General features: G+C 37.0%; 1 protein-coding gene across 5 annotated transcripts in view; it reads left to right on the top strand.

Moving 5' to 3' along the window:
- CGNL1 (cingulin like 1) overlaps positions 1–15,150 on the top strand; it is a 55,202-nt gene that overhangs the window by 20,094 nt on the left and 19,958 nt on the right. For all 5 annotated transcript variants that reach the window (XM_030955141.1, XM_030955137.1, XM_030955140.1 and 2 more), the window contains exon 8: positions 1,481–1,693. In XM_030955141.1, the coding sequence (XP_030811001.1) occupies positions 1,481–1,693 (213 nt within the window). The remainder of the gene's footprint in view (positions 1–1,480; positions 1,694–15,150) is intronic.

The raw sequence follows: 15,150 nt of genomic DNA, 5'->3' as shown, positions 1-15,150 counted from the left end.
GCAGGGAAGATCAGTTTAAAAAAGATGTATATATTATCAAAGCCAGATGAGACTCAGCCCAAAAAATTAAAAGAACTCAACAAAGCAGTCTCTAAATTATTTACTTTGTATTGCTCGGACCAGGGAGAGAAGGGATGAGTCTGGAGAGGAGCAGAAGTATTACAGAGTTTCTGTCACCTTGGGATGAAAGAGAAATTGGCTGTAACCCTGGTTATACTAATATACTGATGATGAAATAGAGAACACAGCTTATTAAATTTGTTGATAAGGATGTGTAAGAGTATCAGTGCAGAAATATTAAAGATGTTTGCATGCAAGATCTGCTGAGTAGAATAACTACCTTGTTTTGTATGGGTGAGATTTGATTACTCTTGAATGACTGCCTTAAATCTCAGGCACTGTAATTGAAAGGTGAACAAAAGTAGGAGAATATCACAAATGATGATGATAGTACTGAAAAACATTATCTTTGAGGAAGGACTTCAATCTGAATGGAGAAGTGAGGGAAGAGTCAGAAACACATCTTACAGAATGTTGCTGTAAAGGTGATAGTGATCAATTTTTGTATGTTGTGTGGAGATAGAGTAAGAAATGAGAGCCTTAGCTCCAGAGATTTAAAGAAAGTGTTAGAAAAAGTTTCAGTTAATACCGATAATTAAACAGAGGAAGATGCTGCCTGGGATGATGGTAGGATCCCTTCCATTGTAGGCTTTTAATGGCAGAGTAGGTGATGTGTGTCAGGAGTGGTTTAGATGTTCTGAACTTACTTCAGTGCAGGGGAAGTCTGCATTATTCTCTTTGGAAGTACAATTACTCACAATTGGAGAAATACCAAATCAGAGAATTCTTGAAGCTGTACATTTCTGATTGTTTCTGTTATTCTGTGTTTTTGTATGCATCTTTAGTCTTCAGATTCACTGACTCTCCAGTTCCTTCCCAGAGATTTGTAGTGGGGAAATGACTTCTGGGTTAGCCTGGTTGGGAGGAGGAAGGGTGTGAAGACATGGACTTGGTTGGGAAGCACTTGTTTTGTCTTCAGCACTTGAAGAAGCAACTTTATTTATTCTTTCTAGCAGAAAAGAAAGCAAAGAACTATCACTGAGTTTGTTTCTCTGGCAGCTGGGGGAAAATGCTTTGTCTTTGTTCTTTGTTCTCACTATCTCATTGCTAGTGAAAGCACAGCATAGGACTGACTCCTGCATTATGTGCAGATGGCATAACATACGCCATTAAAATATTTTGATAGTTTTGCAGCATCAGATATGTTGACCTATTATATAAAATATCAGCTATGTGTTATACTTATAATAATATTAGAGTTGAGCAAATTTTTAGCTTACTGTAAAATCTGTAAGAAATATGTCAGTCATATGGAACAAAGTTGTCCTTGGGGAGCTTAAGTGCTTTCTTTCTGTGAGACATAAACAGAACATCCACAGTGGCTATTTGACACACAGCTGTGTTTAATTTTGGTCTTTAGGAGCTGATGCAAATGAAGCAGGATCTGCAAGAAGTATTGATAGCAAAAGATCAACAAGAAGAGATTTTGAGAAAGAGAGAGAGAGAGCTCACAGCTTTGAAAGGAGCACTTAAGGAAGAGGTATCCAGCCATGACACAGAGATGGACAAACTTAAAGAGCAACATGATAAAGAGTTGCTGGATCTACGCCAGAGCCTGGAGAAAGCAACAGAGGTATGTAAGTGGTAACAGTTACCTCTACAGGGGAAGGTTCTGCCTCTCTTAGGTGTTGTAAACCAGATGCTTTCAGATACTCTTATTTTCTTAGCAAAATAGGCAAAGATTTAGGCCAGTTCTTGGCTGCTGAGATTACGTTTTCTTTCATACGCATCTCATGTTTTAATTGTTTGTCACAGCTGAAGTTGTGGTCCTTTCTTCAAGCACTTATTTACTGCATTTGCTTTATTGCAAACTTTGAGGGAGAATAGATGGGAGTATAGTGCAGAGAACCATTTGCTTGTCCTGGGTTAAAGAGAGTCACCAAAACCTTGAGGATGCCCTTGAAGAGCACCAGTGTGCTTTGCCAGTCATACTGTTGAGAGAATTTCTAGCCATTCTCTGCAGTTCCTACATTCAGCTTCTTGTGTCATATCCTGTTCCCTGGCTGCATTGTTCCACCTTGCCTATTCAAGTTCTCAATATCAGTACAGGGTTTTATTTTGTGTCCTTTTAATTTATTGAACTTATGCTTGTTTACTGAATAGTCAAAGGAGTGTGAGCACAAGAAAACAGCAGGGATTTGGGTGTTTTGAGTCAGACAGGAAGAAAACAGAACTGAAGGAATTGCCTCTTCCAGCATCTGCAGGAAGTCTTTGTGAGAGGGAGAATAGGAACAGTTTCAGAGGTGCGTATTTATTATTGTTTTCCAAAAGATGTCCTTTGTGAAATTTTCTTTATAGAAACAGCAGGTAGGAACATACTGAAAGATTTTTTTGGTATGAGGACAATTCTCTTAAAGTTTTGAGCATTCTTTTTACAGTGACAGCTTTTTGTGTCTTTTCTGTATTCCCTCATTTTATTTCTCAAATGTTTGAGAATATTTCTGCAGGCAAACCAGGCTTCACCAATATGTCAGAACTGTAGGCTCAGTTTTATGCTTAGAGATATCCATGCTAATTTATGTCTGTTACCTGCACTGGTCTTAGGTGGGTTGTAGTTATCCTGCTGGTTGTAACACAGAACTGAGGGAAAATTAAGCTTGAAGCTGGAAAGAAGTTGCCGAAGCTTTATATGCTCTATGAGCAAAGTAGGAGCCCATGTGGAAGATGCTGAATAGGTATTGTATGACTGAATTCTGACAGAATATTTTATCCTTTTAAGGGTTTGTTTTAAATGTGCAATCTTCTTCAGAGGTTAGAAAATTTTATAAGTGCTAGTTTGTTTATGCAGCCTAGGACTTGTACTTGAGGTTGTTCATCTTTGCTTAAATGTGTTGTTTCTCTTTGTTTTACATCATCATGAAGATATTTGACTTGTCTAAGCTGCATGAACTGAATTAGTTTTTTTTCTTTGAGAGAAAAGTAGAACATTTAAATTATCATTTTTTATTACACAGTAATCGTAGTGACAGCTCAACCTCAATGAACCATCCTTTCAAAGTTAGTGCATGGTAATTTACTGTATTTCAATTATGGAGCTGTAATTACGACTGACAAGAAATGAAAGAGTAGTCTGTTTGGCATAACAATAACACAGTCTGGGAAATGGCTCTATGACTGGGTTGCTGTGGCTTAGAGATATTTATAAATAACATTTATTTACTTGCATGACATAGTCTATCTAATGGTAAATTTAATAAGACATACAAAAGTGAAATTTATTTGTTTAATGTTGGTCTAAGTACCTGTTCTCTTCCCATTTGAGCTGAATTTTTTGCTTTTATTAGAAGTAAAACTTTTAACATGTTTAATTGGAAGGAGGTGTTTTCTTTCGTTTTTGGGGTTTTTTTAAATTTTGCTGGTATTTGTACTCAATGATTTCTTGAAGCACAGCATTATCTTTATATTTATCTTTATGCCTGCTGGCTGAGATTTGTTGTTGAGTTTGACATATTATTTATCAGGAGAGTATAACCATTCTCTGCAGGAAGTTTCCTGACTGATCTACTGTGATCTTATATATACTGTTAATTATTTGGTTAATAATTAATCTGAAATACCGAGGAGACATAAACAATTGAAGCTACTTGGCCTGTTAAATTTTTTTTTAATATACAAGCTGGAAAAATTCATACCTGATGGCAGGGCACAAGAAACCTACATCAAAGATTAGTGGGAAGGGCCATTCTGTTGTATTTGATGAGCAGAACAGGAGTGTAAATGCTGTAATAGTGGTTTGTCATACAAAAAATGTGGATATGGATGTTTGATAGATCAGGTTGTATCAGGACCTCTATGTACAAGAGTGTTTGTTCTTACGTTGCTTCTAAATCATCCAGATTGGTGCCATGAATAAAGGTGTTTTGTGATGTAGGCTGTTAAGGAAGTTTCAGCATGGAGAAAGGAAGTAGTTTTTATGCCAATGTTAAATCAACAGAATTTTCATCTGCTGGAGGTGTCAGATAGGTTGGCAAGTAATGTGCAGTGCATTTAGTCTGTGTGAATGCCACATAGATCTGTTTGCAAATAATGTTAGAAACATACTCGAGGTTATCTGATAGAAGAGCAGAGCTGTTTGTCATCATGATTCTGTTCTCATGCTCACTAACATGGTGCTAGTTTGGTTTTTTTTGTTGGGTTTTTATTGTTGCAGTTTTCTAGTTTCTTTTTTTAATAGAGAATTTGAAATAAAGTCACAAACATTTAAGATATTCTTTTTCTTTGCTACAGTTTACCTTTTAAACTTATTTTTGTGTTATGTCTTTTGCTTGTGGTGGTCTTGAAATGGCTGTCACTATTCTTGACTTCATTGCTTGTTTGTTGAGGCAGACCAGACTATTTCCATTTAACAACACGAAAAGTTTTGTTCTTCCATGACATACCTCTGTGGGATAATAATTACCTTTATTTTAATAATAAATTTAAAAAATAATGTCTTTCTGATTAAGAATAGATTTCTCCATAACTGCAAGTGCTAGAACAGAGATTAGTATGAATTCTACTCCAGTTTTAATGTCATAGAAAAATTTCTCTTATTTTATCTGACTCTACAGCACAACAGTCCAGGATTGTACTATTTTAACCTCTGTCACTGCAGATGAAGTGCCACTGTTCCAGTAAAATTCGGAAATAGCTTTGGAATGTAATGCTGCAGGTAAAATGTTTAGCACATTGCAGCTCATACTGTTCTAATTCCACTGAAATGGTATCAGCTCAGGAGGGCAGTTGCGAACTGCACAGCACTTCAAATTTGCATCTGTATTTAGAGAAGCTAGCTGAACAAATGATGTTGTTCAGAAAAAGCTCTAATCATCACATTAGGAAGAGGCTTATCTAAGCCTGACCTTGACTGATTTATTTGGCATGTCATATGTCTGACCTTGTTCTCAGAATGATAATACAGACACTCCAAGTTTAGAGCTGATTAATTTATCAGCGTATTTAAGAATGCAGTGAAGCTGGTGATCATGTTACCATTAACACGTGTGTTACATATGATTATGTTATAATTAAAGAGAAGAAGGAATTTTACCAGAGCAAATGTAGGAACAGCAAAATACAGTGGTTGCCTTCTGCACATGTTATGAACTAAAATGGTCCTCCTTTAAGATAAGAAAAAAGGATAAATCTCTGGTATTATACATGAGAAGAAACTTTGGTTTTGGATTTTTCCCATCTTGTTAATTTAGGTGAATCTAGCACAAACTGTAAAGAACTTTGAAATGAAAAGTAACTACTGAATCTTTTTCTACTTAACCTGATAATATGATGTGTCTTCCTCAAAGCTAATAAAAATCTCCCATGTAGAGCAGAAACTTAAAAACTGGCTTAAGCATTCCAAATGAGATATACTCTGTATGCCTTTTTATAGAAATGGTTTGGAATTAGTTGAAATGTAAAATGAAACATAACTAAATCTAGTATATTCTGAGAACCTGTTTTGGAATAATACTGTACAGTGAACAGTGGTTAGCTGAGTTACTCAGAGAAAAGTGAAGATATAAGTGTGGAGCATTGCAAAACCACTTTGGTACTTTAAATGATTTAATGTATGTAACTGTAAAATTATATATATATATATATCCGAAAAAAACCCAATGCCTTGTTTCAAGCTGAGGTGAAATCTTAGGGCTATAATGAATTGTGATAAAAACCCATGGTCTTAATAGCAGTCAAAGAAACAAATGATACAATAAGAATGACTTGGCATGGAAACATCCTTATGTGCTCTTATCCATACATCCATAACTTACCTGAATCTGCATCCTGAATGCTGTGTCTGAGGCTGGTATGTTCACCTCAAGCAAGATACACAACAATTGAAAAAGATTTAGAGAAGGTAATCTAGGATGTGAAATGTCGCTGCCGGGTATTTTCTTTGCCTGCCTGAGGCAGCTTTTGCCATGTTGAAATAACATTTTTTTGTTTCAGTTCTGGAAGCTGGTTGGTAATGGGTCTAAACTGTGTACAGAGTCAAATGGTGCAATGAGTAGTCCAAGTCAATGTTTCATCTTTCATGGCCTAACCCCTTTCCCTCTTTCATTTTCTGCCTTCTTTTACCATTCTTCTGAAAGCCTGGTAAGATTCTGATTGATTTTCAGTGTGCTACAAACACAGATGAGTTGGGGAAAGAGAAGGGAGGGTATGCAGACAGAAGTGTGATGGTGGAAGGAAAGCTGCAAGACACTCCTTAAACAGGTATTGTTATTGGAAACACCTATTTTAGAACTTTATAGGAAAAGTTTGGAAGACAGATTTGATTTGTTTTCCCCAACAGGTCTGTTCTGTGTGTGGAAAGGAAGTTTGTAATAGCATCATGCATGATTTCAGGACCCATTTAATGAAGTACCAAACAAATTATGGAATATTAGTGTTGTCAACAAGAATATAAAATGTGCCTCTAAAGCACTCTGAATACTTAAATTGGTGACTTTGTCTTTAAGTTCCGCCTCCTCCAGTCCTTCATTTCCTTGCAGTTTACTGCTCCATTTATTTGGTGGATACATGTGTGGGTTTGGGTACAGACAGTACCATGAAACTACAGCTAGTGGGTTTTATACTGCATGTAGAGTCAAGAAAGCCTCTCAGCAAAATTGTCCTGCAAAGTTCTGTTTGAGTTGGATTGGATCACATCTATAGGATAATAAAAAAATAATCCTGTTTATCTGAAATAGTCATTTAACTATTGTGGCCTTTCCTCTGCTAGGACTATTTCAGTAAGTCTGGGTTGGGAAGGGGGGTTGTTTGTGTGATTTTTCATTTTCTTTGTTTCTGAAGCTTTAGAAGAGCTTGTACAGCCAGTTACTTCTTTATGCCATCAGGAGAATCTCTAATCCTTGTTAGCAGAAGGCAGTTTATGTATTCAGGTGATTTTTCTCGTGACAGTATAAGTTTGTTTGTGTATGTATGGGAAGTATTTGACTCCGTCAAACAGAGGGAACAACGTGAACACAGAGTTAGTTAATATTTTACTCCAGTCTGTCCACCAACTTCTGACCTTCAGAAGACTGTTAGTATAAGCCAATCTGAGTATGTCATGATACATAGCCAGGGGGATAACATGACATTGATGCAGGTACTGGTTAAGAGGTTAGTACTTTCCTGGCCCTGGATTTTATAACTTATATAAACGTTAGGTCATGCCTCAATTGGAAAATTTTGTTTAATATGCTCTGTGTAAAAGAGGGCTGCATTCTCAGTCTTCAGATATATATATTTAAATCTTTCATTACATCTCATAAATGAAAACCTAAATAGTTTTGGAAGTAATATTTAAGACATGGTACCATTTCAAGCAGCGAAAATGACCTTTTAAGAAAACAAACCTTTTCTCTAAGCTGTCACCAGTGAATTTTTAAGGAGTTATAGAGTGGCTCTAGCTGGAATGAGAGACCAGTCTGACTTGCTTGTTAATTTGTGCACTTGCTTACTGAATAATTTCTTGAAGTACAGCAGAGAATTTAAGCTGCTTGCAGTGTACCTTGTGAAGAGAGGGGAAAAAGTCACTGACCCTTTTAATAGGTAACTAATAATAGTTAACTTCCAAAGGGATAGCCATGTGTTAAAGTTGGCTAGGCCTCAGTTTGAGATTATGGGAAGAATTATTATAATCCATGTCAGGTAGGAAAAAAGTAAGTACGGCCATGGAGGCTTTTTTTCCAGAAGTTTTGTTGGTTTTGTATTTACCTTTTTTTGGGCAGTAGGGAGAATGGGTTGGGTGGGTTGGTAGCCTAACACTCGATTTGTAACGAATTTTGGTACTCTTTTTGTAGAGATACAAAATTTAATTATCCACGCTATCCTGTGGTTACTCTTATTCATCCTAAGGCTTCCAGCTGCTTTAAGAAATAGTGTCTGGGCTTAGAAAAATTGCCTAAAGGTAAACAGTGGGTAAAAATGCCAGAACTAAAAGCAGAGGTACAAGCAGAAATAAAGACCTGTTATTTGCATTCATGAACTTTGAAAACTAGATTACTGTAGCTGAATAATACTGATTTCAGAAGCTCCCTTTACAGAAGAGCTAATAATGATTACAATTAAAGAGTTGTCCCTATGGGGAGACTCACTGTGTTTGACTTTTTTCCCTTTGTGTCAGTCTTTGGGTACAGAATGGTTTGGGATTTTTTTTCTTTCTTTGGAAATCACCTGCATGTTACCTAAGGAAATCAGTGTCTAGTTTTATTTAAACTATTTTGTTTGTATTAAAAAAGAAGAGGAAAAGACAAATTTGATATCTCCATCACTGCTACCCCCTCTGGATCATCTGAGGGAGCTGGGTAGATATGAATCCCTGAAGCCACATGAAACTTCTTACATGTAGTTCAAGAAGTTAAACTAGTCCAGCATCAACTTAAAAAGATGACCCATGAGTCTTCAGAGCTGGTTTCAACAGCCAGTATCTTTATACCTGAAGTGTTCTACACTAGGAATAGATTGAAGTGAGCAGTAACACCATTTCCCTTTTTCAGAAGATTTTGCAAGATTATCCTGTCATTTACTTAGATTGCACAATTATGAATATGAAAAAAAATATTTGAAAATCTGTTACTTCCCTTAAAAAGCTCCAGTTTGTGGCCCAGCTCATTTTGAATGGAAATTTATTCTTCAAGTATGGCTGTTAAAGAACAAACAGTTAATTGGTTGAAACACTTTTCACAGAATAACAGAATCAATTAGGTTGGAAAAGGCCTCTGAGATTGAATCCACCCTATGGCTGAACACCACGATGTCAGCTGGACCATGGCACCAAGTGCCATGTCCAGTCTTTCCTTAAACACCTTCAGGGACAGTGACTCCACCACCTCCCTGGGCAACCTGTTCCAGTGTCTGATCACGGTGGCTGAGAAGAAATTCTTTCTAAAGTCAAACCTAAACCTGCTCCAGCCCCTCAGTGTCCTTCCTGGATTGGGGAGCCCAGATCTGGCCATGCAATTCCTGATATTCAGTTGAACTGGATTCTGAAAAGTAATGTAAAGGTTTTTAGAAGAATTTGCTGACTTTTGCCTGATCAACATTGGATTTAGCCAAAATGTAATGATTCTAATACATGGCAAATGAGATACTTAACAACCACACACTTTAAGTCTTCCTTTATTTTGTAAAAGGACTCTAAGGATCCCATAGTGTGTAGTCACTGCCAAAGGGGAGTTTCACCAGCTAAAACACTGAAGTCAGCCAAAACTATTTTTTAATGATCAGTTACACAACCTCTCTCATGTCTTTGCCAGTGTTGAGGGTGTGGTAAAAAAAAAGGTGTGGAGCCACAGAATATTTTCTGCATTCCTATCCAAAAGTATTTTTTTCTGTATTCAGGTTGAAACTGAACATTTCATTTGCATCTCAAGGACCTTGATGGGTGTTCTGTCCAGTTTCTTTGGGTTTACACAATAATGAGTGGTGGAAAAAATTTTGATGCCTTTTATACTATCTGTTCACTGCTTGCAACAAAGTTCAGAGTGGAATACTGTATAAATATATTTGCTTTACTGAGGTTTCTGCAACAAAGGAGTTGGAACAATATTGTTTTATTTGAACTTGAAAGTTGAAATGACTAAATTTAACATGTTTAAAAATATTTCTGGACGTATATATAACTATATACAAGGACACAAACCCAAGCTTTATTAGATTAATTTCTTGTTAGGCAAAATGCCTGAAAGGAGCAGGATGAAGGGTGAGGGAAATGTATTTTACTGGTGATTTTCCCTTATGTTCCATAGGCCTAGAGCTGAAAACCAAATGCCACATGCATATAAACTCCAGCAGCTGTGACTGTGTGGCTCAGATAAGCAGACCTGTGCTAGGTAAAGACTGTATAGATCAGGTGTACATGCCAAATCAAACAACACACACACATATATATGTATGTAAATATGTGTGTGCTCACTTCCTTCTCATCTGCTAGGAGTTAAATGGAGCTTGTACATACTATGAAAAACATCATCTGGAGAAAGAATTACAGACATTTTTTTCACAGACTTTTCGTTCCTTTTCTCAACATTCCTTTTCCCTGCCATGTTCTAAGTAATGTTATTCCCTGTATTAAATATAGGAAAGTAAGAGGTAGAGAGATTGGTGTTGAGAGGATTCTTTAGTTATGCATGTCCTAACTAAAGTACCTAGGGTAACATTGTTAGTCATTATAAAGTCCCTGATATATTCCGTGTACAATTTTTGCTCACTTCAGTTGCAACTGTGCACTCAAATCTATGGAAACCAAGCCCCAATGTCTCAAACACAGGGAAGTTAAGGAGCATGTGGTTATTGATCCTCTGGAAAGATTTGGCTGAGTGAGGTCTTTGCCTCAGGAGGTCTGGCAGACACAACAGACTCCAGATTCTCCAGGGTTGGTTTTGGGTACCTTAGCTGTGAAACTGTCCTGTCTTTTTATTGCTTCACTCACTTCTGCTGTAAACTCTGAACTTCTTAAGCTAATTGACTAATCCTTTAAGCTTTAGTATTAAAATGTATGAGAACTATTAAAAAGTCGGTGGTTATTGAACACCATGGATTATATTCTGCCATGTTTGATCTATTTTTGTGGTCAGAAACAGATTTTTTCCAGTGAATCTTTCTTTTAGGATTTGATAACTTGTTTTGTTTGGTTTGTGTCTACTGCTGGACTAAGAAGTAAAGTTACTACATGTGTACTGTGGCAGAATGACAACATCAGAATGCAGAAGTTTATCTTCAGTCAGTCACAGAGGACTTTGTATTGTGAGAACTTCTGTACAACTGTGTTTTCATTCTTCTAGATGAGCTTCTTTTTCTTTATTCTCAGCTTTTTCCAGACATTCACAACCCATTTCCAGCTCCTTTTCCCTAATCTCTGTACCTTAATGTTGCTGATAAGGTTTACATATTCTTAATCAGGAGTTTAAACATGATGAAATTTGAGAAAGTATAATAAAATATTCAGTGGATTCAAAGGTAATGAATAAGAAGGTGATATGAGTGTGGTTAAGAAGTCTTCAAATGGTGTGGTTATGAAGAGAAGGGTATTGTTCCTTCAGAGATTGAGGAGATGAATATCTGAATGTAAAACAGTACAAATGTAGGGACTAGAAGACACTGAATGCCCTGGAAGACAGAGCAAGGACAGGCAGATTGAAAGGAAAGACAAAACAAATGCAAGTAAATAAGCATAATAAGCAAAATGCTATAGGGTATTTACTTATATAAATATAATTCTGTAATACAATGCAGTAAATAGTAACAGTAAGAAGTTGGTTTACTAAAACATGCTGCCACAACTAGTAAGTGGGACTAAAAGGAAATAAACATTTTCTGTATCATAGGGAAGAAACTGCAAAATTGGGATTCACATATGTTAATTTTAAGATCCAAAAGAGCCCACTTCAATTTTTGATAAAATTGCCCCCCTCTCCTCCTGTAGTTTGAGGGGCTTGAGGTTTTGCAGAGGTGTTTTGGTTTTTGGTTTTTTTCCTTTGTATGGCAAATATGTCTGAATATAGAGTATTTCATTCCAGGTTTTGTTGACAAGAATCTTGTTTAACCAGTTTTGTCTGTTTTGTGCTCTGTATGTTTATGTGCATAATCTCCTTTAAACTTTCTGAAGAGACTGATCCACAATTCTTTGAACTAAAGTTCTTACATTAACAATGTCTGTTAATGTTTTATATTCAACTTAAATCATTACTTTGTGACCTTCACCTAGTTCTGTTACCATGGGTTAAATTATATAAACTTAGTTAAAATAATTGCCAAAACTTTTCCAACATCCCCAAATAATTAAATGTAAAGGATTTATGAGTGGGCACCAACAGGAGTCATTAATTGATGTTATATCATTAAGCCTTGAGGACCATGAGTTAACTCAAGTGTTTATGTGCAGCACCATTACAAACAAGTCACATATGGACTGAGGGAAATGGATCCACAGCACAACCTCTCCCTGTCTGGCTCTTTCCTCACTTGTACTTGCTACCCCTTCAGTGTTCAGTTTTCCTTCTACTTTCATTCTCATCACTCTAACCCATTGATTGAATGCTTTTGCAAATAGCTGTCAACTCATTTTTTTGAATGTGTAAGCCAGTCCCTGAATTTTTAGTGAAAATATGCATCCCTGCTCATGTAGGCAGAACCCCAGAGATTACCCCCGGCTGTTGGCAAATACTGTAGGACAGTTTAAAATTTAAAGTGTCCTTGTTGTTGCCACTTTCAGTTTTAACCTATGAAGCACAGCAGTTACCATTCAGACTTTATCAACATACATAGTAATTTCACTGCAGTGGTTTTCATATCTTTCACTTCCATGTTTTGGTAGGGAAATGCTTTGCAGAGTGTAGTGAGCCATCCTAATGACAATGTTGAATTGTACCTGTGGTCTGTACGTGGTATTTTGCCTGCCAGCTGGGTGGGACTGCAGGAGCACCCTGCCTGTGTGCAGGGGTTCCATGGCAAAGGACACAGCCATCCCTCTGTGCATCAGCAGTGCCCTGTATGGCCTGATAGCTGCTGGCCTGAACCTTATGTAAGTGTTCAATATATGGACAGGGATCTCTCTCTACCAGGTTCTCCCCTAATGGTGTTGCTACAAGGTCTGTCAGAGCTGCATTTCAGTGCTTGTATGCTCTGTGTGTGCTCTCCAGTGATCCCTAGGCTTTTTGCTGTCTTGTTCATGTGTTTTGCCAAGAGCAGGCCTGGAGGGGAGGTAGAAGGTAATGTGGGGTGCTAGAGAGGACTAACAATGGAGAATACAAGGCAAAAGCTGTGGAGACTTTCAATACTTCAACTTTCTGTGGTAATATGCTATAGGACATGGCATATGTTGCCAAAAGCTCTTATAATCCAGAAACTTCATTTGTGCCAGTGAAGAAGCTCTGCATGAAATTCTAAGTGCTCTAGGGAAAAATGAATATAAGCTTTTTACTGTCTAAACCCAGCTGTGTAATTTGACTCTTGGAGAAATGATACTATGTGTGCTTTTTCTTATACAAGATACATCTAAACTGTATTTGTATGGCTTGACTTTGTTTAAACTTCACTATCAAATTGAGGATACTTTTGGATTGTTTTGTCTAGTATCCTCAGGGTGATCTTCCATGCCTTATGTGTGTAGTACAGTTGTGTAGGGTAAACTGATAAGATAGATACTCCTGTGTTTCTTTTCAGTCTTGTCTGAAACAACTTGAAAAGATGTTGAAACAATGTGTACAGTGAAACCAGTTGTGAAGAAAATTTCTTGTACTCTCCCCAGATTATAATTAAGAAAAGCGTTCACTCTCCAACTCCAATACAGTGCAGCTCTCCATATATACCAAGAGAGTTTTTTACCATCTCGTAAAAGTATGTGTGTGTGAAAGAAAGGAATTTTGTCCTTAACTTGTTAGAGAATTTGCTTTGGCAGGTGTAACCTTTGTAATGACACCAAGGTCATTAGAGACCTGTGAAGATCTGCTGGTTAAGTGCTGGTCACTCAATCAGCTGGAATTTTAGCAAGGTTTTATTTATATATCCAATTTATTTCCAAGATTTTAAATTAGGTTAATAAAGACAATACTTGCAACTGGCTCTTTACACTTCTCTACATTTTACATGTATTCACCTAACTTCTTGCTAACTTTCTGAAATATATAGTGAAAAAGGAGAGCAAATAATAGTTTAGTTTCGTGTCAGTGTCTGTATCGTGAGATACACACTACAAAAAGCCAGCTGGAGCATATCTCTAGATATGATGGCATCAGTGTAATCTGAACTTAATTTTGAACTTCTTAGGTTAAATAATATATATGGAGAGATATTACTTCTTGTTTATTTATGTGTTGGGATCTCTGGGGGGGTTGTTTGCTTTTGTGCATGTGTGCATCCACTTTTAGGTAAATACTGCTTCCTGTGTTGGGAAAGTAGAGCAAACCATGGTTGTAGTGGAATCTCCAGGTCTGATGTGGGTGGGTCCACTGCAGTCCTCTCTTACTGTGCAGCCCCATGTAGGCAGTTGGATGAAAAAGAACAGACAAATCAACATTCCTTTCCCTGAACTCCCCAGCATGCCTCAGCTGCTTTCACTCAGCTCCAGAAAGGAGAAATGAGACTAAAAGGAGCCACTGGTGGAGTGATTGCTAATTAGTAAAACTTTGCTGCTTGCAGAAAGCAAAAATTAAAGGAATATATAAATGCTATTGAAATTCCAGTACATGAAAACTTAAAGCATCGACAGATTTATTTCAGAGCTTTTAACCAGTCATGTATTTAGAAGAACAAGTTTTTTCAGGATTTTCAAAAGACCACAACCTGTCAGCCTGCTTACGCTGCCAGTTTTTGTATAATAAGTTCATTGACCCTGTAGACAGTCTGAGTGTTTTCTGAGTTACTGCTTTATCTAATTTGCATGATTTTAAAGCTGCTGCTTGCTAGAAAACAGTCTAGTGAGGGCATTCTTTGTAAACACTCTTTTATATAACTTTGATTATTCCTTTTGGGTAAGGAGAGGGGAAGATCAGGAGCGACAATCAAAAATAGTATAAATAAAAAGTGATTTTCATGCTTTCATGAAGTATTTCGCAAAATATTTTCTGAGTAGTTTGATAGGATTTCTTTTGTTCTCACCCAGATAAACACAATTTCACATGCAAAAAATGTTGTGCTTCAGTAATGAATGTGTAATTACTTATTGTTACCAGATAATGTAGAGGCCAACGGTATAAAAGGATTTGAGAAGGATTAGAGAAATTAATGGATGATACATTCATGGAAGGAAACTAGTGAGAGCTGGGAGTGTATAATGATCAATGGCTTGCCTCATAGTTGTTCTTCCTCTTGTTGCCTGTAAGCATCAGCCGTGGCCGTGAGAGAGAATCCTGGTCTGGATTGATTCCTATGTTTGCTCTGATGTTCTTGCTGTTGTTTGAGGTCTTGGTGTAGAAGACAGTGGGGCTGCACTTGGGAACCAGATCTGTGTACAGAGTATTGTTTTGTACCAGCCCCTGAATGCCCAGAAACAAGAACCACCCAGTATATCCTGGGTTCTTTTATGTTCTTTGGAGGGGATTCTGAATGAAAAGTTAGTGAAAA

This window comes from Camarhynchus parvulus, chromosome 10, assembly GCF_901933205.1.
Source record: "Camarhynchus parvulus chromosome 10, STF_HiC, whole genome shotgun sequence".
Lineage (NCBI taxonomy): Eukaryota > Metazoa > Chordata > Aves > Passeriformes > Thraupidae > Camarhynchus > Camarhynchus parvulus.
Note: the sequence above shows the minus strand (reverse complement) of the source record. Positions and strands in the feature narration are given on the sequence as shown.